The following is a 27429-nucleotide window of genomic DNA, read 5'->3' on the forward strand; positions in this document are numbered from 1 at the left end:
CAGCCAGCAGTTTTCCCAGATACTACTAACAATTTGCTGTTTCCTTTCCACATTTTCTTTTAAATGTTTATATATATATACTTGTGGTGGTGGTGGTGTGTGTGTGTGTGTGTGCGTGCATGTGTATGTTCATGTACAGAGATCAGGTGGTAACCTTCAGGCTCCAGCACTTAAAATAGGTACTAAAGATATTTATTGGATAGATGAATGGATTATATCTGCAACCCTCATTTCATGTTTCAGGCATCAGATTAATTCAACTGGTAATTAATAAATTTCAGATTATGAGCCTCTCCATAGAAGATACTGTGCTTTAAAGTTCATACTGATTTGTGCACATTTGTGTATAAGTTTTAAAGACACAGAATCCACTTTATATAATTTGGGAAGAATAATATTCTTTGGGAACCAATTAATAAAATGGTATCGATTCTTACATTAAAAAAAACTGCATGCATGTGTGTAAGCATATGCATGCCACTGTGGCTGGCCAGAGGACAGACAACTTTTGCGAGTTGGTGCTCTCCTTCACTGTAGGTTCTGGGGATTAAACCCCTATGGTCAGGCTTGGTGGCAAGCATTTTACCCACTGAGTCATGATTCAGACCCCCAATTCTTCTAATTCTTTCTAAGTTGACCCATGTGCTAACACAGTTGTCTCTTCTACACTATGCCAAAGATCAAACAATTTAAAACAAGATCTAAGAAATCAGGCAGAAACAAGAAAGAAGCAAAAAAGGAAATCTAGTAGCGAGTGTGGCTAAATATTTTTGGTTGTTAATAAGGTCTAGAACGGGACACTTACTTCCCAGTTACCATGTGACTATGATACTTGCCCCCCAAAGGGTGATGACTCTGGAGTCTGCAGCACAGGGCTTTCCCACACACCTGAAAGCCCGAGGGAAGGTCACAGCAAACAATTCAAACAATGCCATCCAAAGGCGACCTCAAGCTGAAAGCTGGCTGGCTAACTAGTCCCCAATTCAACATTGCTATTTTGGTCCCTATATTAGATCTGCAAAGTCCATGTAATTCTGTGTGTTATTTGTTTAAAGAAAATATTTTGCCTTAAATATTTTTATCTAAAAAAAATTAAAAGAAAGCCAAGAGAGTCAAAGGCAGCAGCTTAGCATCTGCACACACAGGAACAACCTTATGAGATACAGCAAGCATCGCCAAGAGGGGCTCCTTGGAGACAGAACTGCCAGAGTCAAGCTGCACTTCAAATCTCAGGGGTTTGCTGTTCTTCTCCCTAAAAAAGCCTAGCCTAGAACAAAGGACTGAGAAAAAGCTTCTAAAATATGCCAGAAACTAAGACTGAAAACTAAAATACTAAATCATTTAGTCAAATGATACAAATTTCAGTATAACCTAACAAGAAACCCAACTTTTTGGACTTTCTAGTTAAAACTATGCTTAAAAATAGGGCAAACTCCCGCTGATGGGCACTATGCAGCCCAGCTATGGCAAGCAGTTTCTTTTACAGGAAGGTCCTGACTGACTGTGGATTCCTTGGAATCTTGCTTCCTGCTGCCAAGCAAACTAAGGCTGATTTTATTACAGTAATTCTGACAAGACATTCAGTTGGTATTATAATTTAATGTTGGTGACATTTAAAACATAATTTAAAGTAATTTAATAATACAAACAAAAACAAGCTTTTAACTCTCTAATTTTCTTACTGGAAAATAGCTATATTACAAATTTAAAAAATTGTTCTTACTATTTTACTAACCTGGGGGAATTATAGGAAATAAGCTTGCATGGTATAACTAAAATATTTTAATATCCATAAAACTAACTTCCTTTGAAGCATACACATTACTTGAGAAAATAGATACTCTGCTTAACAGCCATGTCATGCATGGCCAATGGTAACGAAGGTGTGGGGTTGAATGAAAGGACCAGCAGGTGCCAGACTTCTTCAGGGGTAGCAGCTTTTTTTTTTTTTTTTAAATTTTTCTTATCTTGGGTCTTGGTTGCAATTAAATATATATCAACAACTCAATGACTTAAGCTTTAGAACTTTTTATGCTACTTACTCAGTATCTATACCATTACTTTGGAGACTTCTGGTAGGTCTATAGATAAACTCCACGCAGACCTTAATCTCATCCCTGAACTCAAGTGGTTACAAGTAAAGAACTGTTAAACAATTCAGAAATTCAGGAAGCCCTTTTTTGTTTGTTTTTAAAAAATAAAGATTTAGCTGGGCTGTTTTTGTTTGTTTTTGTTTTAACATGGTATCCCGAATGGAAAACCCCACACTGGGAAAACTATCCCACAAAGATCATACTCTAAAGCTGTTTCAGAAGTAATACAGAATCCTTTACTCCTCCACATTTCCCCCAGAAGAAGAAACAAGACAGACTGAGAAGAGGAGGAAGAGGAGGAAGAGGATAAACAGGAAAAGACAAAAAAGTAGTTGAAGCTGGTAGCTGAGGAGGAAAGGGCAGCCATTCCCCAAGGCACCCTCTCAGCGTTAGCAAACGCACACCAGGTTAGCGATGATTAGCCCCGGACTCAGCCGTTCATACCCTCAGAGTCACAGAGTGTGGTGTACCAGGGGCAGAGCGCAGGGACGGGGGGTACTCAGGGTTTATGCAATCAGGAGAGAGAAACTGTTCAGCAGAATTGACAGTCATGTGATAGATGTGCTCAAAGTTGCTCGGAGAGGAGATCAGACCGGAGTGGTGATGAGGGGATGGATAAGGGAAACCTGGCTATCAAAAACAAAGAAGGAAGAAAAAACGGTGTAAGGTGATGCTAATGGATCAGGGTGAGTGACACCAGACAACACGCACACAAAGAACGAGGCAGTGTCTCTCTCAGAACTCCCAGGAAAATTCTTTCAGACCTCAGAAAGTCAAATTCTGTAATCAGTTACTCAAAACAGCTGATTTTCAAAAGATCACTTGATGATAACATCATTCCCATTTTACCAGTTGAGTGAGTAGCAGCATGGCTTCCAGAGATCCAAGGAGCCTTCAGAATCTTCAGATTTTCTTATGTGATACAACAAAAGCATTGCAAAAGTCTACACAAAACACCAAGTACAGAAACAGCAAGAGACAGCTAAAAGGACAAGGGAACCTTAAATTGTTTCTAACTAGAAAGGTACAAACCTGCTTCCTCAGACTCTATAGCCATTCCCAGTTCTGAATTTATCGGCCTATGATATACCCTGACTTTTAGTGATATTATTTCCCTATAATAAAGGCAGTGAGAATTGTGGGGTACACTATTTCTGGTTCGTCTGTAAGCAACCCAGCTCATCTCCATTTACATACCCCAGAGAACAAGCTTGTCTCCAACAGGGGAAAATTCTGCCTTTGAATGTTCGAGTATGGTTTTTTAAAGGCAAATAACATAATGATGGAGTTGCAGAAAAAAGTCTGAAGAGAAGAATTTACATCTTCTGATAAATATTGGGCAATGTCACTTAGTAGGCCAGCCATTTCCTACCGTTCTTGAAGAACAGCTGTTTCCAGAACACACCATTCCTTAACTATAGGGAGACTAAAAGAGGAACTTAAGAGCATGCCTTATTGAATAAAATATGGATCATCCAGATGAGATAGATGCTAAAAAAAAATGCCCAGAACTTACCTAAGCCTAAAAGAAAAGCTTCTCTATATATGACAGTGCTTTTACTTTAGAAATGTGAATAAAATCAGTATTTTCTAAGGCTGTTTTCAAAAAGAAAAAATATTGACCTATATCTCTATCCATTTCTATCCATCCATCCGTCTGTCTGTCCGTCGATTCCCTCTATCTTTGACTTTAAGAAACAAAAGTATCTTTTTGGAGGGGAAGGTGCTAAGGTGCTATGGACTGAGCCCAGCCCCTATGCATACAATATCAAGGAAGCACTTTACCACTGAACTGCACCCCCAGTTCAAGAATAAAAATTACTTCTTAAAGATGCTATTGAGCTCAGTATGCTGAGTCATTAAGAATTTGAGAAACAGGTACCATGCACTGTGCTAGGGAGATGGTGACCAACACTATGGTGACAAGTTACTCTCACATTAGGTTGGAAAAACAGTTCCTGTATTTCCAGCAACCACTTAAAAACAACAGAAACCATAGGTAGATAAATGGTAAGGAAGGTTCAAGGAAACTAATGCAGTATATCTTCTAAGACTCACATATTACTTTACGTTAATTGTTTTTCTTCTCTCCACTCACTAGAACAGAAACAGGAGGTATAAATCTGATACAAGAAGCAAGAAAGTGACTCTTCCAAGCTTTCCTGTCCTTTCCATACTTAAGACGGAAGTGATCTAATTTCAGGATATTTGGCACAAATGAACAGTTACATTTCCAAAGATCCTTTAAAAACTTTCTAAGGTCTTCAGTATTTCACAGGAATATGACAGTGATTTGAATACAATGAGATATGAAAACATCTGGAGTACATGTTCTTTGCACAGATGGTAACATGGCTTTGGGACCTAAAAGCTCTTACATATGATACTAGATCAATGTAATTCATCCTTTTTGGGGGAGGGATAATTCATAATGCCATCTAAGTGGAAAGAACATACTGAAATGAGACCACATTAAAATACAAGCTCTCTGTCACATGTGAGAGCACTCTTACAGACATGCACAGTGCACGGTGTTTAACAGTGTCTACGCATAGATACGCATGGTCCTGGGCACAAAGTAAGTGATTAAACAGATGATTTAATCTGTTTAAACAGAGAGCTAGGTCATGAATCCTTTGCATGTGAAATGAGCAAAGAAAAGTCACATGGAAATAACAGGAAACAAACAGGAATTTGGACACAGGAAATCTCTGATGCCTACTATATGTGCAGATGAAGAAACGGCTTCATAAACGTTCATCTTCCTGGAACTATAATAGTGTTTATTTTACATAATAAGAAAAATTAAAGAAAAGAAGACACATTTAAAATGACTGAACTGGCAGGGAAAAAGGACATCCGGGGTGGGGGTTGGGGACGGTGGCTGTGGAGTTAACAAAATCAGGGGACAATAAATACCCAAAACTAAGTAGTCTAATTATAATCAGTAGTCAGCATGGAAGGTCACATAGATGGGGCCAGTTGGGGATGAGTGGCAAACATCATCTGAAATTGCTTTGGTTAAGAGTAAAAAATCTTTTCAACAACAACAACAAAACATAACTTTCTGGTGAACATGGTGATTGGTACCTGGTGCACCCAGAAGGCTGAGGCAGGGAAGATAGGCTCAAAATTGAGGCTAGCCTAGGCTACACAGAACATTCAAGATCAGTCAGGGCCACCTAAGGAATACTCCTTCTCAAAACAAACAAGATTTCTTTGAAGTATTAAGAGAGGGAAAGGAAGAAGAAATGCAGTTAGGCTGGGAATGGTGGTACATGGTGGCACATGCCTGTGTTCCCAGCACCCAAGAGGCAGAGGCAGTTGAGTCTCTTTTGAGTTTAAAGACAGCTTGGTCTTCAAAGAGTGTTTCAGGTTAGCCATGGCTACACAGTAAGACCCTGACTCAAAAATCAAAACCAAAACCAAGAATAAAAACTTCAAACAAAAAGAAGTGAAGCTGAGGGGATACTTTGAGGTTTCTTACAATATTTGAACTGCTAATTTAGAATCCAAGGTCCATGCTCCATTGTATGTAAAGGTTGGAAAGACCTTCCGAGGAGAAACAACTCTTCACCTGGTGCAATCCTAAGCAGAATAACACGAAATCTTGATATTATTTCACCTTAAGGAAAGTATTACAATGTAAGGGGTACAACAGAATTTCTATGAAAAATTTCTATAATTTCTATGATTCTGTATTTTACATAAAAATATGGTTAAACCTTTCTGGGTGTAGCGGAATGTGACAGTGAAAGCCGACATTTGAATTGTAAAGGTTGGTACCTGTAAAAGCCTCACTACTATGGAACCAACTTTGATTTAGCTGGCAAGCTAGTCTGCAACACATTTATGTGTCTGAAGTTAGTTATCTCTCTACTCCTCAGTAATGCTAACTACACATTTATGAAAAAAAATCTATCAAAAGTTCAAAAAGTTCAATGAAAACAAGTACACTGCACTTGATCTTCCACACACAAGCTGTGAATACAGTCACATTTAACTGTTTGTTATAATTTAAAGAAATTCTCTCCACTAAAACATTTTGTACTTGGCCCTGTAACTTTCACACAGGAAAATAAAGTAGCAAGAACAGTAACAACAGAGGCTTGGATCTTGGGACTGTGCTGTGTGCTGCTAAGACACGAGCATGAGCAGTGAGGACTTTGGAGCAATGTTAGGAGGGGGAAAAGAAGACGCTTGAGCTCTCACTCCGGGTGGAAGTTGAAGCAGAATAGCTTATAAACACGGCAGCACACGCAGCAGCTCTGCTGTCTAATGTGCTTGGCCTATATAAAGATCACCGTGATCTTGTTTGTGCACTCTTTATATTCATCCAGCACAACTAATAGAAATCTAGATCCCTAAGGGTGGCTACTGTCAATGATTTATTCTGCCATGGCTGCTATCATTGGCATCACCATCATCATCATCATCTTAAGATGAAGAAGCAGTAAGAAAGCACGCCATGTGACTCTGATATTTACAACCAAGTATTTTGGCTAAAATGAATGTAGATTCATTTTTTTTTTCTTCCCAGGAAATAAGCGAAAAGCTCCCTTTATAACCTAACTTCCACACCAGAGTTTGCACTACAGTCACATTTTATCACTTCTCTCCTTGCTTCTACCACTGGTGCTGCTAAAGAGATTAACACAGACGTCCTTAGGAGGAGATTAGGATCAATACTCATAGTCCTCTCTGAAACTGCCATAAGATAGAAATTATTCTTAAAATTCTTTGCCCAATTTAGCTGCTATCCCCACTGACCAAAGGGTTATACTCCATTTTAGTAGTTTGCTAGGGGTGTGTGACACTGACATTTTAAGAGTAAATAGGCCTGGATAATTTGCTAATTCCACTAGTAATTTTAACCTCAGCATAATGGGTCTGTGGATGCAATCTTCATGTTGTTAAAATACAACAATCTTCCTATGTTATATTTCATTTTACATATAATTGTCCAGGAAACATGCTTGAATTGGAGCAAAGGAACAAGATTTAATTGCACAGTTAGCTGAGAGGTGTGACTATGAATGACGAAGCCCATGTAGACTTCTGCAGAGAAAAACACTCACGTATCTGTATTGAACTGAGTAAAATCTTACGCTTTGGTAACTGCATCTGGGATTTGTGATAGAACCTTTTCAAATATGGCTGTTTCTCCCACTAACAACAGCAAACTTGTATTAGAAAAATGGGGAACTTTTCTAGGGTAAGAAACCAATTAAGAACTTTTGTTTTGGGTTTTGATAGATTTCTGAATTGTAAGTTTCTTCTATGATGTATGCCACCATGTGTCTTAAACATACTGTGGCACACACTAAGACCATGTCCTCACTGTATAACGCATCCTGAGAAGCTGTGCATGTATGTAAGCCTATGTTCATGTATCACCCACGCACCTGCACTGACTCCTCACTCCATTCATGTTCACACCACTCCTCATGCCTCTTACCATGGGCAGGTCTTTTAGGATCTGTATTCCATCTCCAGGACCCATGTGTGCTATGTGGTTAAAATTAGTTGGGTTAGAAATTAATTTATTTCTCATTTCTGGATCTCGTAGCATCTCCCTGTAAGGTAGAACACCTGTTTAGAAGTTTTTCCACATTTAATCATTATAACTTAAAAAATTAAGCATACTTTGTTTTATAAAAATAAAGATATGATTAGAATAACAGAATATATTAATAGTTCAATTCCTCAGATTGCTTTGTTTTTTTAAATTTTAAATAAGAAGACCTTAAGATTTAGGGTTTGTTTGTTTAAATTGTTCAGTGCTGGGGATCAAAGCCAGAGACACACACATGTATTAAGTTCTGTAGCACTGCATCCCACACTTGCTGGAAAGGGCTCCTTTAGCATGCATCAAAGATTCCTGCTCTACTTTGCAGACACATGAAATATTATATGTGCATCTTTTATAAAAGATAACATTTTAGAAATGGTTTTAAATATAGCTACATCTGTTTGCTCATGGAGAATAGAGTTAATCTGAGTTTCTTTTTGTTTGTTTAGTTTTTTTTCCTATTTTCTTTTTTTTTAAGAAAGGGTCTTACCCTTTAGCTCAGAGCATGTTGGCCTCAAGCTCAAGGCGACTCTCCTGCCTTAGCCTCTTGAATGCAAGGATTACAGGCATGAGTTACCATGCCTGGTTTCTGTACTTCTTAAGCATGTATGAATTTACTATATGCACAGATGATTTGTAGTACAAGTTACACATGGCAGAAATGATAACTCTTCCATATACATACAGAAATGAGTGAAATTTGGTACTTTACCCACTGTATTCTTATAACTTTGACAGTATTAATTAAAATGGCCCTGAGGGACGCCACTCATTAGCATAGAATTCCCCTGCAGTTGGAGAGAGACTTCGAGTATTACTCGTGCTTGGCTCTACAATTTTAGATCATAGCTGAGTGACAAATTTTCAGATACCAAATCGGTCTTCTCAATTGTTTCTAGCTTGTCCTCTGGGTGATGGCAACATGGACAGATGCCAGCAGCATGGATGAATGCTGGGCACAAGTGAACCACATACCTCCTCTGTTGCATCCTTTCCTCCTCTGGGACTCTGAAGGAGTAACGCCGCTTGTTGTTGATATTTCTAACCATTTGTTTTCGACTATTATCTGATGTTTCAGGAACTACAAGTTCATCCCCTTCTGTGAGAAACAAAATAATGACATTGTTTAAATTGCTAAAATTCTTTATATCTATTAATTTCTGACATTGCAATCAACTGAATAATATGTACAACTGTGACAATTAAGAGTTATGCATTAAAAATAAGAAAGAAAGCAGTAATTTTCAGTGGAATATACTAAAAGATAAATGCTAAATTAGGCATAGCTTACAAAAACACATTCTTATTTTTAATTATAAATACAAGATGTTACACGTTTGCTAGAAGAAAACTAAAGCTGTCTTGGTGCTACGGCTTTGACCAGCCACTTCTCCTCCAGTATCTTCACACTGTTTTCCTTCTCCTGCAGAGAGTGTTTTCAGTGGCCCCAGTCCACGGAAAAGCAGTATGCCCTCTGAACTGCCGAGCCATCTCTCCAGTCCCATTCATTTCACTCTTAAAAACAATGCCCCCCAACTCACTTTCCATAAATTATTTTCTCCATCTTCACTTTCAAGGCTTCCTGTTCTAGGTCCTTACTCTGGGGATTCATTCCTATGATCTTTTTTGCCTCTCCCTACATTATCTTCAGTATTTCAGAAGCACTGATAGCTGGAGATGGATTCCTGAAGTCCCCCCAGATGGAATTCTGGACAAGTGACCTACTGACTAGGTTCTAAATACTACATACCCAGCCATATTGTCTCTATTTATCAGGGGCTTCACAGGAGAAGAATGTGTGTCAAACACTTTGCCTACACAGACACACAGCTCAAACAGGATTGTTAGTTCACAGCTTGTAGTCACTGTTTCTCCAGAGTTTGACAGTAGGCATCACACACTCCAGAGTGAGATATGCCTGAGCCAAATCTGGGCTGAGGCATTCATTGCATATTCAAATGCCTTGGACTGATGTAATATTTCCACTGGATTAATCTTATTAATATATCCCTTACCTGCCATCTTATTTTTGAAATATATTAATCTAATAGTCTCCAACCCTAAAAGATTTAATGATCCTTCAGTGTTTAAAGGTCGGACCTAAAATAATAAAAATAAAATTAGTATTTCAATAAAACCTTTAAAAATTAAATCATAAACATTTCAGTCTATTAAGAATACACTATTAAGACATTTCATTTATGTTAAGTCAAAATACAGTTCTTTAAAACATCTCAAGTTAATAATTCTTACTAGGCAGGTATACTATAATTTAATTTGAACAAACTAATGCATCATAGTAATAGTTTAAAGGAACTCTATCCTGGACAAATAAATCAAGTAGAATATATAAACCTGAAAATTGACCATTTAAAAATCATCAGCGACAAAAAACTAAACTAAAAAATGAACACATTTACTTCATGAATTCTTATCACTAAACACTGAATGTCCACATATCTGCAGATGATAGAGCAGACAGGGAAATTATCACTGATAAACAGCGATGGAGGAACCAGTCATATAAACCAATATGGCCAGATTCCTACTTGACACCATACATTAAAACTTAGTTCTAAGTGGATCACAGGCATATGTGCAATAATAAAAAGTTTTCTATGAACAAAATACTGCACACAGCAACATGTGGTAGTTAGAATACTTTTGGAAGAAAATAAAGATTGTATCTTTATGGTCTTGAAGCAGGAAAGCTTCTTAAGAAGAGAAAAAAGAAAAACCTAAACAATAGGAATAACATTTACTTCAGTAAAATTAGTAATTTTGTTCAGGGAAATACACCATGAACATGAGCATATGTGACAAATGAGAAGATTATCCTGTGTGTTAGTAACCCAGGACCCACATAAAGAAGTCCAATAAATCAGGAAGAAAAAAAAGGGAAAAATTCAACAAAAAGATGAGCAAACATGACCAGGTACTGCCTACAAGGGAAAGTATGAAGGGCATTATCACAGTTAACTGGGACAGGCAAAACAGTACTTTAGTGATACACTAGTTTACCACGATTTACAGAATGATGTGCTAGGGATAATATGGATAAGAGAGAACCATAGATGATGCTGTGACTGTCATTTGTGCTAATATTTTGGAAAATAGATGACACTATAGCATATGGTTCAACAGCTGCAGCCCCTGCACCTTAGCAACCCCACTGTGAGGTGATGGGGTAAAGAAACTCCCCTATACCTGCACTAAGACATGCACAGGAATGCTGACAACAGCAAAGAGTTAGCAGTAATTCAAATGCTGTCAACCAGATAATGGATAAACACTAAAGTATTCACCCCAAAGACTATTTTATAGTAGTGAAAAACCAATGAGCTTTATGTAGTACATACAGTAACATGTGTGAATCTTAAAAACACAATAAATGAGCAAAGACAGAAAAGAAAAAAAGCAGTAATTTCAACAGTTTAATAAACTGCAAAATCAAACAAAACTGAATATTACTTTACTTAGGAATACTTAAAATTTCCAGCTTCTCTATTCTACGGCAAGCAACAGGATGAGAATATGCACAACCCTGGTAAGGTGTGGGACACAGATGGCGCATGTGGAAGCAGAGACGCTGGGATATTTTGTTCTTAGGAAACGAGCAGAGCTCACAGTGTTATTCAGTTTACAGGACACATGCTTGCACATTGAAATGTTATACAAAAAAAAATGAAATAAAAAACTGTTGCCAACCCAAATTTACAAATTTTAGAATGATATATTTGTTGCTTTACATAATGTAGCATCTTTTTCTGAGGGTTTACACTACTAATATGTCTTAAAATTGGGGCATATTTTTGCCTGTTGTGGCACAAGTCTTTAATCCCAGCACTTAGGGGGCAGAGGCAGGCAGATCTTTGTGTGTTCGAGGCCAGCCTGGTCTATAGAGTGAGTTCCAAAGCAGCTAGTGCTACACAGTGAAATCCTGTCTTTAAAAAACAAAAAACAAAAAACTGAGGCATATGTTTAATGATCTTGGCTGGCTTATTTCCTCTGTTCCTCTAACCTGACCTTCAACTAATGGCACATACAGTATACACACCAAATATATTGATATAACATGATTACTTTTCATTTCTGCAAAATAGAAATTCCATACTTATAAAAATTTTCCTTGTTAAGGAAATAGAAATATTAATATAAAATACACTTTTATTAGGCATATGAGAAACCACTTATTTTTTTTCTTTTGTTTTTCTGAGACAGGGTTTTGCTATAGCTTTGGAGCCTGTCCTGAAACTAGCTCTTGTTGGCCAGGCTGGCCTCAAACTCATAGAGATCAGCCTGCCTCTGCCTCCCAAGTGTGCTTGGATGAAAGGCATACACCACCACTTCCTGGTGAAACCACTACTCTTAAAACATTAAGACACCTACAAAGTTTTGATTTCACATTTCCAGCCATAAAATGAAAGAATTAATCACTGACTATCGATACATGAAAAGTATACTCCCTGAGTCCTTTAACCCAACGCAGAAGGCAATACACTGACATTTTAGGTTGCAGTATGTGCTCTAGTTGCTCATCATGAGAAAAAATTCAGATTTAATAGGGAGAAATTAAATTCAATAAATACATTATGGTATGGCCTACCTATCATAAACTAACCGGTTTAGAATTAACCCATTCTCAGAAAGACAAATACTATAGATTTTCTCTCCTATGCAGTTCTTAGATTTTATACAGTTATATAAAATCATTTATGTATATATGATGCAAAAGTAGCCCAAGTGCAATTGTCTAGGCAAACCAAGGGGAAGGAGAGTGTAGGAGACACAGAGGTCCTTGTGCTCACAGATAAGTACTAAGGAAACCAGGAGTGTTAAGCAAGCAGGGTATCTCTTCACAGGGAGAGATGTATATAACCTGTTTTCCACCCAGAAGGCTGGGAGTGGACGTGGTTAATAGCCTGGTAACCTTTGTGATATGTATGACCAAGACTGCATCCACACCTCAGACTCTTAAGATGTCACATGTAGTTAGTCTATAGTGCCCATCTTTATGGAAGATATCACATGTACTTTACAAAAAATTTCAACATAGTCATGCCTCGAGCTTTATTGTACACATGGGACTAGTTAAGCATCAACAGGAAACTTTTTTCCAAATTGTGCTGTATTTAAATATTCTTAAAATAAACTTTCCAGTGTCAGATTCTCAAATTTTGAACCAACACTGGCTACTGAGTGTGCTGAACTGACTTCCTTCTTGTCTTACAAAGATTGATACTTCTTGATGGTTGTAGAGATCCCCACAGGAGAGGGAGGGGAATAAAAGACATAGTAGTGGGGCTCAGAGATAGTATGCTTAATGTACAATATGCACACTCTTGAAAATGTCCTTATGTAACACAGTGCTATGCACAATGAATATCTGCAATAAAAAAATTTAAAAAATTAACCAACTTGGCCCACATTGAAGTGTTCCATTACCTTTTTGAGAGGAAGAGTCTGTATCCATTCCATGGAGTTTACATCAAAGACATCAACTGCATTTTCACTATAAATGGAGAGATAAGGTGCATTGTAACCTGGGGGGAGGAAGGAAGGTAAAACCTGCTGATTATTGGGAATTATTAAGACCCAAACACTTTGAAAGGTCTATCCTAAGCAACTTTAGAGTGGAATCGTTTCAAAACCCAACAGTTATTACCTAAGAATGATGTTATAAACATTTTGAAGTGAGCATGACATAAAGCATGAATGAGAACTGATATGCCATAGCTCAGATTATGAGCCCAATCCAGAAGAAATCAATGAACACACCTTGTCTTATGAGAAATTTCACGGCACTTTAAAGTTAAACTATTGACAGTGAAACAAACACACAAAGTACAGAAAATTTCACCTAAGTGTTCTGGTCTGGAACGGTAAAGTAAGATAGGCATGGCATGTGTTCTGTTATAGGCACTGTGTGACAGGAACAGATGCTCAATCCACACTTGTGGAAGGAATGGCAACACAAGCAAAGAGTAAGCGATTGACTCAAACTACAGTTATGACTAGAAATGTATTAGCCTGACTATGACTTCACATTAGAACAATCAGGAGTAGCTGGCTCAGTTATGAAACAGCATTCATTTACCCATATGTCACTGATAACAGTGTTCATTTCAGAAGAAATAAAACACTATAAATAGTTAAATCTGGGTAGGTTAGAGACTTTTGATCATTTTTCTGTCATAAGAACGCAACTATCCCAAGACACACTCTTTCACCTAACTCACCTGGACAGCCCTGCCCTCCATCCTTCCTGCTGCAATGGAGAGGTCCTTGGCTCCTGCCCCAATAATTGTTTTACTAGACTGAAGAATTCCACACTCTTTGGGTCTTTTCAGGACATCTTTTTCTACTGTCTGTATTTCCCAAACAGTCCACCTTTTCCTACTGATTCTCTAATGGCTTTTTCCTCTTGGCATTTAAACAGGCTTAAGAGGCTTCCATTACAAACAAAGCAATCTGGATCAGACATTCTCTCCCTTGAACACCTGTAACAGCATCCTATCTAACCACTTATCCCAGGAATCTTCCCTACTTTGTGAGGCAGACAGTACTGCATCGATTTCACTCATGACTTCATCTCATACAGTAAAATATGTACTCAATAGTGATTATTATTCAGTGATAAAGTATTAAATGAAATATTAATATTTTAATATTTAAGGAAAGAATGAAGTAAGTAAATTTAAATATATATACCTATAAAATGTAAAATGAAGTAATACGTCTTATAATGGTCACTTTATTTCTTCCAAGAACATGTTAAACAATGACTTAGTAACTTCCCCCGCATAAGTCTTATGAGCTACTGTTACTTAAGGATACTATATTTAGGGTGACAGTGAAAAAAACGATTTGGGATTATTTTTAAACACAACAAAATGTAGTTAAAAAAATGTATCTCAGTAAGTTTTCCATAGAAAGATTAGTCTTACTTACAAGCATTTAATTTTCATTGTTTGTCTAGGTTTTACAATATATGGTTATTTTACTTTAGCAACATAATTAGTACTTGGGGGAGACCTGAAGAATGACTATATAAAAAAACCCAAATTGTTAGTAAAAATGATTATATTTAAAAAGTAAGTGAAAAGGCAAAAAGGGACGAAGATAGACAAGAAAGAGAATCTTACAACAAGAGGAAGGATTTGCCGGCCACATCAATTCTTGTTGTCTAGATCTTCGGCCCTGGCAGTCTGTGTATATCCCAATGCTGTTAAAACACAGCAAATACTCTTTGTTGGATATCTCAACTGCACAGATAGCATCCATTGGTTGATGTGCAATGAATGATAGTGTGTGGTCATTTGAATGGAGCATATTGCATGGACTTCCTTCTCCATTCAAGGGGTATCTGAGAAATCCCGACTGGAATCCTACACAAAGTTGCTCATTGAAAATGGCCATCCACTGGACATTACTTGGGACTTGAATTTCCTTAAATTTCCTGTGTCGGGTCTTGCTCTGGAACAGCTCATAGCAGAGGACCTGTCTTTTCATAGCCACACACAGGCAGGACAGGGCTCCATGGCGCACTTTCCCAGCAGTTATGGTTTGACACCCTTTAGTTTCTGCCAGCTTATAAAAATCTGTCTCTCGCCCATCCAAAGCTGACATAGGAAAAAGTCGGACATGGCGATTTCGGCCCGAGATCACTGCAACAAGCTGATCACTTGGAATGAGTTCAATCTGATGAATTTTCTTATTGTCACCAACTCTAATAATCTCTACAGGAAGAAACAACAACATTAAATGCAAAACAAGTTTATTAATTGTATCCAAATTAAACACCAAAGTATATAACCCAATCCATATTAAAGACACATACGCACAACAGTATCTAAGAGCAGAAATCACAGAAGAAAAAAGGAGGATAACTGAACCCATTATCAGATCATTTAACCTACCAATAGCTGATAGCTGGTATTGATTTCAGCACTGAGATCTTGTGAGTCAAGGCAAATAAGTCCTATGGAAAGCATGCCTATACTTCACAAAGTTTGTTTATTGGTACTAAATTCTAGAAACTTCACCATGGAGTTCCTATTTTTAAAATCCAAGTGACTGCAACTCATGTTTCTCTTTAGGTATTTCTTTTTAAATTTTATTTTATGTATGTGGGTATTTGCCTACATATATGTCTGTGAGTCACTTGCATGCCTGTGTCCAGGGAAGCTAGAAAAAGGCATTGGATACCCTATAATATAATATAAGTTAAAGATGGTGTAGGCTATCATGTAAGAGCTGGGAACTGAACCACTGGATCCTCTGCAAGAGCAGACAGGGTCACTGAGCCATCTCTCTAGTTCCACCTCTTCAGGTATTTGTGTGTACATGTGGCCACATATGCATATATAAGCATGTACACCAGAAATCAGCCTAAGGTGTTCTTTCTCAGGAGCTTTCTGCCTTCAGTTTTCATTTTTTTAATTAAGAATTTTAAAATTGTGTATATATGTGGATGCATGTCACAGCATGGGTGTGGTGTTCAGAGGACAACTTTGTGGAGTCAGTTTTCTTCTTCCACTTTTATGTGGGTTTCAGGGATCAAACACAGATTACCAGGCAGGTATGGCACCTTTATCTGCTGAGTCATCTTGCCCACGCCCACCTTTGTTTGCTAAATCAGGTCTCTCATTGGGACCTGGGATTTGCTAAGCGGGCTAGGCTGGCTAGCCAGTGATTACCAGTCCATCTGTCTTTTCCTTCCCTAGGCTAGGCTGGCTAGCCAGTTACTACCAGTCCATCTGCCTTTCCATTCGCAGTGTTGTGATCATAAACATACACTACCATGGGATCCAGTGCTATATGGCAAGCACTTACCAACTGGAACATCTTCCTAACGCTTCTCAAGGTATTCCTATGGGGACCAAACTCATCAAGCTTAGTGACTGACCCATTTGCTCAGGAGCTAACCTAATATAAAGACAGAACTTCCAATACTATGTTTATAAAAAGCAAATTCAACCGGTTTTGCTTTATTTCACTCAGCACTTTATTTCCCTTTAGGGAGCTAAAAACCTGTTGCACTGAACCATGGGAATTTTAGACATTTCTTCTTAAAGCACTACTAAGAATGAGAAAAGTGACTTTGTCTTTTATGTGTAATCTTTAGACATGAATGGAACTGTTCAGTAAAACAGGAGAGGGGCAGTACACAGAGCTTTAGGGGTAATAGAATTGAAAACCTTTTAGTTAAAGCTGGGTGTGGTGGCACATGCCTTTATCCCCAGGAGGAAGAAGCAGGCAGATCTGTGAGTTCAGTCAGCCTGGTCTACATACTGAGTTCTAGGATAGTAAGAGTTATACAGCGAAATTCTGTCTTAAAAAAACCAAAAAGAAAAAATCTTTTGATATTCACAACATATAAAATTATATCTGGAAAATTTTAGTAACACAATCCTGCTCTTAGAATTTAGGTTCAAGACTTTTCTAATATATAATTTAAAATTACTTCAGAATAACTGGGTTTTCTCTTACCATCTTTGGTGACATGCACAACAAATAATCCTTCTTCATTTCCCAAAGCTATCCTTTCATGATCTATTTAAAACACAAACATAAAACATTTTCATCAGATAAAAATGTCAGGATAACAGAATATACCAGATAATGAAAAAATTTGGTGTTAGAATAAAGTTAAATAACAAAATCAAAATATAATTTATCTTTCCCCTCAGAGTACAGTATAAATATGTCATGTCTTTTTAAACAGAACAATCAGCTAAAAGTCTGCTTTAGTATCAAAGGAAGGAAATGTTTATTCAATAATGAGAAAACTAAAAGCCCAGTTTGTGAGTATCATAGACATCAACCATTCTAGAAACCATTCCGTGAAAGGCAGTTTCACGGAATCCTGCTCACTAAGCTTCTCACATTTACTAGATAGCAACAGAAGTGGAAAATGCATATAACAAATGTACAAAAAGGTAAACAGAAGTTGCTATTTGCTGGTGACATGCTCTATATTCTACGACTTCAAAACTCCTCAAGAACACATACTACACGTGAAACCACATTCTAGAATTAACTTGTTTCAATTCACAAAAGTAGAAAAAGGTTAGCAGGTTGGCGTTTAGCACTAGTGCTCTTTAAGAAGACAATGCACGTCTACTCCTAGGAGTGCTAAAACACAGATCTGACAAGGTCTCACTCACCCACAGACATCTGACACACGCCAGATACTGTGTAAACAGTGGGGCCAACTCAACATATAGATTAATAAACAGTTATGGGACTATGATGACTGCTATAAGTGCATACCTATGATTGCAGCTGCCTGCGTTGTTTTAATGAGGGGTAGGGTGCTGTCATAGGCCTCTTTGGGAACATACACAGAGCGGTCTCTGAATTTGTTTTTCTTCAAAATCTTGTGTAGTTCACTCAGGACTCCCACCCACTTACTCTTCTCATTCTCACTGTCGGCAAGCATCAGGATGGAACATTTGTTACTAGGTGCTGAGAGCTGGGAAGCTGTGACCTAAAACAATTTAATATTCACAATATTAGAAAACAGACATCTTTTATGCTAGCTGCACCGTTCTGTCATTTGTTTAGCACTCACAGTAAAATGAGCATTTATTAAATTATCCCTTTAGAAAACTTTAGCTATGCTGAATTAGAGTATCTCACTGGAATGTTATAATTCAAACAGTAGGAGATGATACAAATCAAAATGTTACTATCATTTCATGCTCTTTGTTACAAAATGCCATAAAAATGCATTACACACACTGATTTAACAAGTGACACTTAAAATTATCAATTATCAGAGAGAAAAACACTTTACAAGCATTAACTCATTTAGCCCTCTTAACAGCTTCGTGAGACAGGAGCTATGATTGTATACTAATTTTATATAAGACTCCATGGTAAAGAGAAAGTAAGTAACTTATCAAGGGCATGAAGTTAAGCATGCTTCTATGCTCATGAGCATATATCATACTGTTCTGAAAGTCTCTTGTACTTCCTAATAATCCTTCATGTTATCATTGGAGAAGGTTAGATCACTTGAAACAGGAAGTAAATAAAAGTTTGTAAGTCAGAGCACTTTTCAATTATGTAACAATAAAATCCTACTGCAAATTAGTACAGGTAAGGGAGCCTTTACAGACTCCCTTGGGAGCTAGGGGAGAATAAACAGTTGGTGGCCTTGAAAGTGAGAGATTACGTTTAAATCTTTGAACTTTCTTACATATAAGATTCATAGACAAATAGGAAGAAGGACAGATATAATAGAACAGTTTTACAAATCTGTAATGTTTACTTCATTAAGACAGCTACCGGCAATTATCTGTATGCAATAATGAGAGATAGACAGATCAAGATATATACATATATAGAGAGAGACCATGAATATAAAGAGGAGAATTGACATTGGTCAGCTGACAGCCAGAATCAAAGTCACAGATGTGAAGAAAACATTATTTTGGATGTTCCTGTCCCAAATTACCTGGCTGCAATCACAAGAGGAGCATCAGCCAATATTGTACACAGTGGAAAACGAACATTCCTACTAAAGTTTTGGAGGATTTGTTATAAAGGAATAGACAACTGAAACACAATTTTAAAAATAAGAGTTTTACAGAGACAAACATTCTTGTTTTTAAGTTGAGAAACCTCATGTGGTAATATTTTAAAGATTGAACTGGGGTTCAAAAATGAAGAATATGAAGCATATTTTAAAAGCATATTTATGCATTCTACAAGTCTTAGCACAATCTTGTATTCATGCAAATACTGGAGTACTACGTCTGGGTCTTGTCCAGTAACTCTATGGTTTATATGTAGTAGTAAAACATACCAATTAAAAACACGTAACTAGGTGCTGGCTCAGTGGATAAAGCACTTGCTGCACAAACCTGAGGGTCAGCATTTGGATCCCCAGAACCCAGGTTTAAGTCAGGTTGGTTTGTCTGTTATTCCAGCACTCCAGAGGTAGAGACAGGGATTGCTGGGGCAAGCGAGCTAGCTAATTAGCTAAAGCTGCGAGCTGCAGGTTCAGTGAGACTCTGTCTCAGTATTTAAAGAGGAAAGCAATCAAGAAAGATATCTGACATCAGCTTCTGGCTTCTACAAGCATGTGCACACAAACATATATGCACATAATATACAATATACATGCAAAAACTCGAAGTAATTAAGTGCTCAAGTCATACACAGACTTACTCTAAATATACAGGGAATATCTTTTCGACTTGCGTGAATAACATCAGAAGCCAAGACTGAACTCACAGAAAATTCTTCATCTCTGAAATAGAAGTTAAACATTCAGGGTTATTACATGTTGCCTGTGTATGGTTTTGCTTATATACCCAAATAACATACATAAAGCAATCCTCAAAGCATAACTGTATAAACATCCAAGCTCAATTTAAAACGAAACAAAACACAAGATTTCCCCACTAGTGACTGACAGTACTCAAGGTAATAATCCATTAGGAGTAACCTGGCACTTTACACTAGACATAACTGTTGACTCATGCAGACACACAAGGCCAAGAAGCACACAGGCAGAGGGGGTTTTTAGTCTCCAGAGTCCTCAATGGACTCTCATGCCTGCCATAATAAATCTCAAATGACATCAATCAAGTTCATCTGACACTGTGACTTCAGCACCTAAAACAGTGATTTATACCTGACCTCACTTGACATCTATCTATCTGTCTGTCTGTCTGTCTATCTACCTACCTACCTACCTACCTACCTACCTACCTATTTTGGTTTTTTGAGACAGGGTTTCTCTGTAGCTTTGGGGCCTGTCCTGGAACTAGCTCTTGTAGACCAGGCTGGCCTCAAATTCACAGAGATCTGCCTGCCTCTGCCTCTCGAGTCCTGGGATTAAAGGCATGAACCACTACTGCCCAGCTGTCTTATCCTTGTTTTAACATACGGTTTTGCTGTTGTTCATGTTATCCTTAACCTTAATGTGGGCTAAGGATCTCTCTTTTGCCTAGCGCCCCCATATCTTTACATTCAGTGCACTAGCAGGTCTGCCAAATCTTTCCTGCTGATATTCCCTGTACCAGTCCTTCCATATTTCACTGTGTTTCAGGCACCAATAGGCATAGCTGGAGATGTACATTTTGAGCAATGGGTATGTCTGAATTAGAGGCATGCGGAGGATACATCAATCAGGAGTAATGGCTGAAGCTGTAGGAGAAAATAAAATCTCCCAGCACAGTGCCTGGAGCTCCTAAAAAGGGAGGAAGAGGGTGCTCAAGAAGAGTCTGGACAACGGAGCTAGAAACACAGATTCTGGGGCTGGTGTAAGATGCTATGTCCTTTATTTTCACAGAATAACTTTGCACTTCCCGATGACGACAGGTGAGCATGTATTTAGGATTCTTACATCATAACCTTTAAATTGGTCTTTTAGAGTCAAACTTAGGCTTTTAGCTCCACACACTCAACACATAGACCAACTTGCCCTAGAACCACCCCTACCTCCCTACTTTCTAGTATGTTATAGGAGCCACAGGACTAAATCCAAAAATTGACCCCAAATTAGGCTAACTAATACGAAGCATAGTAACATAAAAGAAAGATCATAAACTACTTCTTATGCTGCGATGACACATACATCTTCATCCCTCGGGGCTTACCTCATGTCAATCACTTGACTAATGACAGAGCTGGGCTGAGATGCTTTTCCTTCCGCAATATCGTAGAGAAATAGTTTGAAGTCACAGACTACAGCCAGTGCTCTCTGCCACCCTTTCTTCACTCCAGCTGGCTTAGGGATCTTGGTTTTGTTTTGGTCAGACAAACAAACAAAGAGAACTCAAATAAAAATGACAGTGTGAGCCTCTGGTCCTGCTCTAGGTCTGCTTTCTAGCTGGTAAGGCAGCAAGTGGGACACAATGCCACTAGTAAGGGGACAGTGAGAACACACTTGTTAGACCCTGGATGGCTTTATAAGCTTTAAATGGTACCATTTCAGACTGACAACTCTAAAATAAAATATACTCAGTTTTTTTTTTAAGAGAGATAGCATAAATAGCAAATTTGGTTGTAAGAGGAAACTGGCATTTACTTCCCACTGGAACTGCGCCTAAGATAGTAAACTCATATCTTAGTATTTCCTAATTTACACCTCAACCACAGTCTACTTCTCAGGCAAGACCAGAGGTTCAAGACTCCATTATGGTGATTTTGACATTTGTAAATCTCAAGGTACAGAGAGTACAGAAAACTCTGTGATACTTTAGAATTTATTTCCAAGTAATTATGTTGCTAGATAAAATATTATTTAAATGAGTTTGATTCACTGAATTTTCTGTCAAGTGCTGTGCTTACTGAGTAGCTAAACAGAGGTACTCACCCTGACATGGCCCTCATACGCTGTCCCTACTCCCTTCTGTGGGTCTATACCAAGTGGACCTTTAGTCTGCTCAGGAGGAACCGGACAAGCAGTCGGAGCTTTGTTCACACACGTTATATGACACGAGAACCCACACACTTTTGGAGGGAAAAAGGACACAATTTAGATTAACAACAACAACAATAACAACAAAATTCACTGGGCACTAATTGTATCCATGGTGCTAGTTAGATGAATGCCGATTTTCTACTTTATTTTAAACAACTGTTTTATCACTAGGGAAACAGATTCAGTTGCCTGTCAGTCAGAAATTCACTGAGAAGTAGTAAATGCTTTTTATTATTTATATTATTATTCTCTTTAATATTAGTGATAAAACTGAGAAGCAAATGGGTAAGACAGAATAACAAACAAACAAAAATCCAAACCTTGTAAATAACATGGCTGATTTAACCTTATAATTCCTACCAAAGTGGCCTCTGAACAGTTTACTTTTAGCTCTTTATTCAATGCAACTCATCATCAGTCCTGAAATTCTCTAGGAGAGTTACTATGAACACTCAGATACTTGATGTCTCTATCAGCAACGCTGAATTGATTAATTTGTGTGTGTTATTCACCCATGCTTATGTGTTTGCATGTGTATGAGTACATGTTCACACGCATATGAGGATGTGAAGCCCAAGGCTGACATCAGGTATCTACCTCCATCTGTCACTCCCCACCTCATTTTCTGAGGTCAGTCAGGTCTCTCACTGAACCTGGAGCTCAACACTTCAACTGGTCCAGCATGCCAGCACCCTCAAGATCCCCTTTCTATCTCCTGAGTCTGGGATTACAGTTGGGCAACCTGGCATGTGTGCTGGAGACCCAAACTCTAGCCCTTATGCTCGGGTGGTAAGTACCTTATTCACTAAGCCATTTCCCCAGGCCCTGTATCTGGCGACTTTTACTGACTGTTTGGACACAAGTGTTTCAATGACTATGAAGGTGTAAAGAAATGCTTGGAGTTGTATTCTCCACGTTTTCACTACCAGACAGGATAAGAGCTAACTTTACGGAGCATTTTCTAGCATCTCTGTTCCACACTACTTATTCAGTCACAGAGGTGACAGCAGCAGTGATGGCATTCAAACCCATCTGTCTGCTTAGAGCCTGTACAGTCAGTTGGCAACAGTACTGTTATAAAGCCAAGAAGTCGCCTTTTCTTTCCTGTTGTTCTTACCTTCACAGGAACAGCCCTGTCTTATCAAGCCAACCATCAAGGAGGTGCATTGATGGCACTTTGTAGGGGCAGTGAAAGACTTCACGAAAAATTGATGAGTCTTGCGCTGCAAAATAATTGATGGAAGAGTTAATCCTTCCACCTCTCATTGCACATCCACATGGAACTGCAGGCACTTCTCACATACCAGACAAACTTCATGCACACTGCACATCTTGTACTTTCAGAGTCTTTCTTGAATATAACTTCTAGCATTTCTGATAGCTTTTGATTTGTCAGTGACTCTTAATTTACAAATGTTGGCTCTTTTATTCTAATCTGTTGACCATTTTTGTACTTGAGTCTTTCTTCCTTCTTTCCTCAGTGACTGACAGAAATGAGATTCTTTTTCATCTTTAAGTCATTGTCTGATCTTTGAGCTTACTTTATATGTCTGAAATATCTCCTTTTAATTCCAGCTTTCTTTGGGATTCTTTCATCTATCACCTCAAGTCTTCCTTTACCTTGCATCTTTAGAGATATTATAATTATTATTATTATTATTGTTTTGGGGGCAGGGGCATATGTATGCAGGTGCCACAGGACTTATGGAGGTCAGAGGACAACTTTCAAGAGTCAGTTCTTTTCTTGAACTCTGCTGAGGCAGCATGTCCTGCTGTCTCTGCTGCTACACTGTGTACTCCAGGTTAGCTGGCACTTGAGCTTCCAGGAGACCTTCCTGTCTGTCCTTCCCGTCTGATGGTCCTAAAGTTACAGATGTGCACTGTGGTACCTGGCTCTTCACATGGGCTCTGGCGGAAGCTTGGGTAATCAGGTTGCACAACCAGCACCTTCGCCAGAGGGGTCATAGCTCAAGCCTGACATCTTCATTTCTGAACTTTCCCATCTCCAATTGGTTATTTAAGTTCCTATCATTTAAATAAGCCCATTTCTTTGATTTAAACATTTTGAATATGTTTTAAGTTGTTTTCTTGTATCCTTTACTGAAGCTTTTCATCTCTAATTTGAAGAAATTTTAGGTCATTATTTCTTCAAAAATGTACTTTTGTGTGTGTGAGTCACTGTATATGCCAAGTGTACAAAGGTGCCCTTGAGGTCAGAAGAGGGCATCAGATCCCCTAGAGATGGAGTTAGAGGCAGTTGTGAGGTGCCTGATATAGGTGCTGAGAAAGGAACTCTGGTCCTCTGGAGAACAGCAAGTGCTCTGAACTACAGAGCCATTGTTCTAGACCCTTTCCTAGTTCTTTAATTCCACGTTTTTCCTACTGGAAGTCATATTATATTATGTAAATGTTGACACCATTCCTGTCATATACCTTAGCTTTCAAATTTTTCATCTCATTTTCTAACTGACTTGTTTTTCTATTATATCTATTCTTTTCACTCTGTTATTAAAGCTCTTTATAGATCTCAGCAGTTACATTCTTTTGTCAAGTTCTTCTAGATTATTTTTTCTTATTACTACTATATCCTATCTGACATTACCCATCTTTGTAAGGATATTTATTATATTCATTTTAAATTCATATTCTGTCTTGTCTCAATATGTAATGGTATGTGGTTATTGTTGTTTTGTTTTTCAAAACAATGTTTTTCTGTATAGCCCTGATGATCCTGGAACTTGCTTTATAAGCTGGCCTCAAATTCAAAGATCCACCTGCTTCTGCCTCCCAAGTACTGGGATTAAAGATATATGCCACCACCACTCAGCCCTCTTCATAATTTTTAAAATTTGTTTTCAGAACCATTGATCACATTCATTTGTGATTTATTCATAGTTTATGTTCTGAGGTGGAAGATTATTGGTCTTCCAGTTTCCAGAATTTCTTTCCATAGGCCTAAACAAGGAGCTCAGTCTTCATTTCTTACCATACACAGTGCCCTGGTCATAGTAGTATAGGGGTACTTTTGCTGTTTGATAAAACTCAGGCTCACATTCATTGAAGAGAGCTTCAACTTAATGCTTCTATCAGGTGACAAATAAGGGTTCCTCTAATAGGCTATGAAACACAGAATTTAAGAATTAAATATACTGTATACTCCTTCCAATATTCAGAATGGTATTTACATTTATTATTAAATTTATTTTCTTCCTAAGCTTTTTATTTTATAGCTTTGAGGAAATCAGCAACAAAACTCACAGCAAATATCCTAAGTAGAAGAAATTCACTCTCATGTTTTAGAACACACTATGTTTAGAGTAAATACCTTAGGTGGAAAGCCAGCTGAAGCAGGGCATCCTTTTTTCCTTAAGGTTGGCGTGTGAACTGGAAGTGGAGCACAGTCTGCAATCTGAATCCCACGCAAAAGAGGAAATGAATGTCGTGAAAAACTCACTATATTTAGAAAACAACTAGAAAGAGACCAGAGCAAATAAACCAACAACATTTCAACAATGCTAAGGAGACAGTGCCTCAGCTCCCTGAGGTTCAAGTTTTCCCAGAACTGTACTTCAAGTCTGAGCTCACAATATTTACAAATGAGTTATTTTCTTAATTATAATCATTTCAATTTGGAAATTTAAATTTAAAAAGAAATAAATTAGAAAATCCAGAGAAAACAAAAATCACAGCATGTAATTTACACAAAAATGAAGATATTTTCACATTCGTTCAAATTTTGTGACATTGATCCTTCAAAGTAACTGAATATTTAAGAAAGATTTATGATATGAATTAATGTCTTACACACAAGATTAATTTTAAACAACTTTTTACTGTACTAGAGTTCATGCGTGTGTGTGTATATGCATGTATATGCGTGAGTCAGATGAATGCAAATTGTCAGAGGACAACTTTGTGACGTCACTTCTCTGCTTCTAACTTTTTGTGGGCTCTAGAGAGGAAGCTCAGGTTTGCCCAACAAGTGCTGTACTTGTTGAGCCATCTCATCAGTCTTAGAAGATTCTTTCTAACTACGTGATTTCCATATTTAGAATATATGATGTATATGGAATACAATTACATAGATCTGAATATATGGAGATTAGTGGGATTTTTACACAGAAATTAATTTTAAATAAAGGAGTTAAAATTATTTAATATTATTGGCATTATGAATTTAATTCAAATTTAGTTATGTCATATCTCTACTGTAAGTAAAATGAAGTCTACTTTATCAAGTATTTTATGTTTCTTTGAATAAAAAGAACCAGTGATTTTATTGGATGTTATTGTGGGGGAGGAGGGTACATTGCTTAATTAGCAATAAACAAATAAAGTAAAAAACAAAAAACAACAAAAGACAGTAACTTCTTTTTAGGATGCAAAGCAAGTACACATGGAAAACAAGTTGAGCCTTGCATAAAGTCACAGAGTATTAAAATATTACAAGAAAGTTGCTTCTAACCATAACCTCTAAAACTAATCATCTATAAACTATAATCCTGGTATGGAATTTGACTGTGTCAGCTTTTTTGTGAATTATAAGTTTATATTCAATTTAAATTTTGTTTACTTTTGAATAGCTTGAAAAAAAAACAATTAGTCCAACCTAAAATTTAAGATTTGAGAAGATAAATACAACAGATATAAGGAATGCTGAAAAAAATCTATGCAAGAGATAATAAAACACAATAGTAAATAAAATAAATGGTCATTAGCATTCTACAGAAAGTCCTAGAGAAGTTATTAAAATTAAAGACTCAAACAAATGTGCTGAATAAAAGATCAACAGTGCCTAATTAAAACTGCATTTAACTGGATTTCACTCACACAGCAACACAAAATTCAGGGCACCAGGACAAATCAACAGGCCACATGGAACACACCGAAAGCAATGAACTCTACTGAAGAATGGCGAGAAGTAACTACTGTGCACACCATGTGCAGAGGTGGAAGTGCCCTATGAAGGGATGATATTGTAAGGATGCCACCTTTCTTCATGTCAATCTATAGAGTCAATGTAATTCCGACTGAAAGTCTCACATGGAATTTGGCACTAAAAGGAGTATGCAAAACTAAAGGGTCAAGAAGAAAAGAACACGGTGGCTATGAGCAGCGCCCAAAAACTGTTCAGGGCTACAGTGATTAAGAAATGTAGAATCAGCGCAAGAATAAGCAAAAGGGCAGAAACACCCACAACAGACCCACACACCAAAGCAGAGACAGTACTGCAGAGGAGTGAAATATAGGAGACTCAAGGGTTTCTATGGAGAGAAAATATTGGAATTCTATTTACCACACCACATAGCAATGAATTTCAG

At 37.6% G+C, this 27429-nt stretch overlaps 1 protein-coding gene across 13 annotated transcripts in view; it reads right to left on the minus strand.

Moving 5' to 3' along the window:
• The window catches only part of Cdc42bpa (CDC42 binding protein kinase alpha), a 222115-nt gene that overhangs the window by 9105 nt on the left and 185581 nt on the right, over positions 1 to 27429 (minus strand). For 6 of the 13 annotated variants that reach the window (XM_085687629.2, XM_085687631.2, XM_048436473.3 and 3 more), the window contains 13 exons: positions 25434 to 25517; positions 23226 to 23331; positions 22001 to 22137; positions 21282 to 21421; positions 19846 to 19927; positions 17941 to 18157; positions 17158 to 17220; positions 14811 to 15404; positions 13111 to 13208; positions 9681 to 9765; positions 8641 to 8764; positions 7552 to 7669; positions 2538 to 2723 (listed from right to left, as the gene is read on the minus strand). In XM_085687629.2, coding sequence (XP_085543755.1) covers positions 2538 to 2723; positions 7552 to 7669; positions 8641 to 8764; positions 9681 to 9765; positions 13111 to 13208; positions 14811 to 15404; positions 17158 to 17220; positions 17941 to 18157; positions 19846 to 19927; positions 21282 to 21421; positions 22001 to 22137; positions 23226 to 23331; positions 25434 to 25517 — 2034 coding nt within the window. Of the gene's footprint in view, positions 1 to 2537; positions 2724 to 5580; positions 5682 to 7551; positions 7670 to 8640; positions 8765 to 9680; positions 9766 to 13110; positions 13209 to 14810; positions 15405 to 17157; positions 17221 to 17940; positions 18158 to 19845; positions 19928 to 21281; positions 21422 to 22000; positions 22138 to 23225; positions 23332 to 25433; positions 25518 to 27429 lie in introns of all 13 variants that reach the window. The other 7 variants (XM_048436482.3, XM_048436477.3, XM_048436476.3 and 4 more) reach the window with 3 other exon arrangements.

This window comes from Myodes glareolus, chromosome 5 (assembly GCF_982192425.1).
Source record: "Myodes glareolus chromosome 5, mMyoGla1.1, whole genome shotgun sequence".
Lineage (NCBI taxonomy): Eukaryota > Metazoa > Chordata > Mammalia > Rodentia > Cricetidae > Myodes > Myodes glareolus.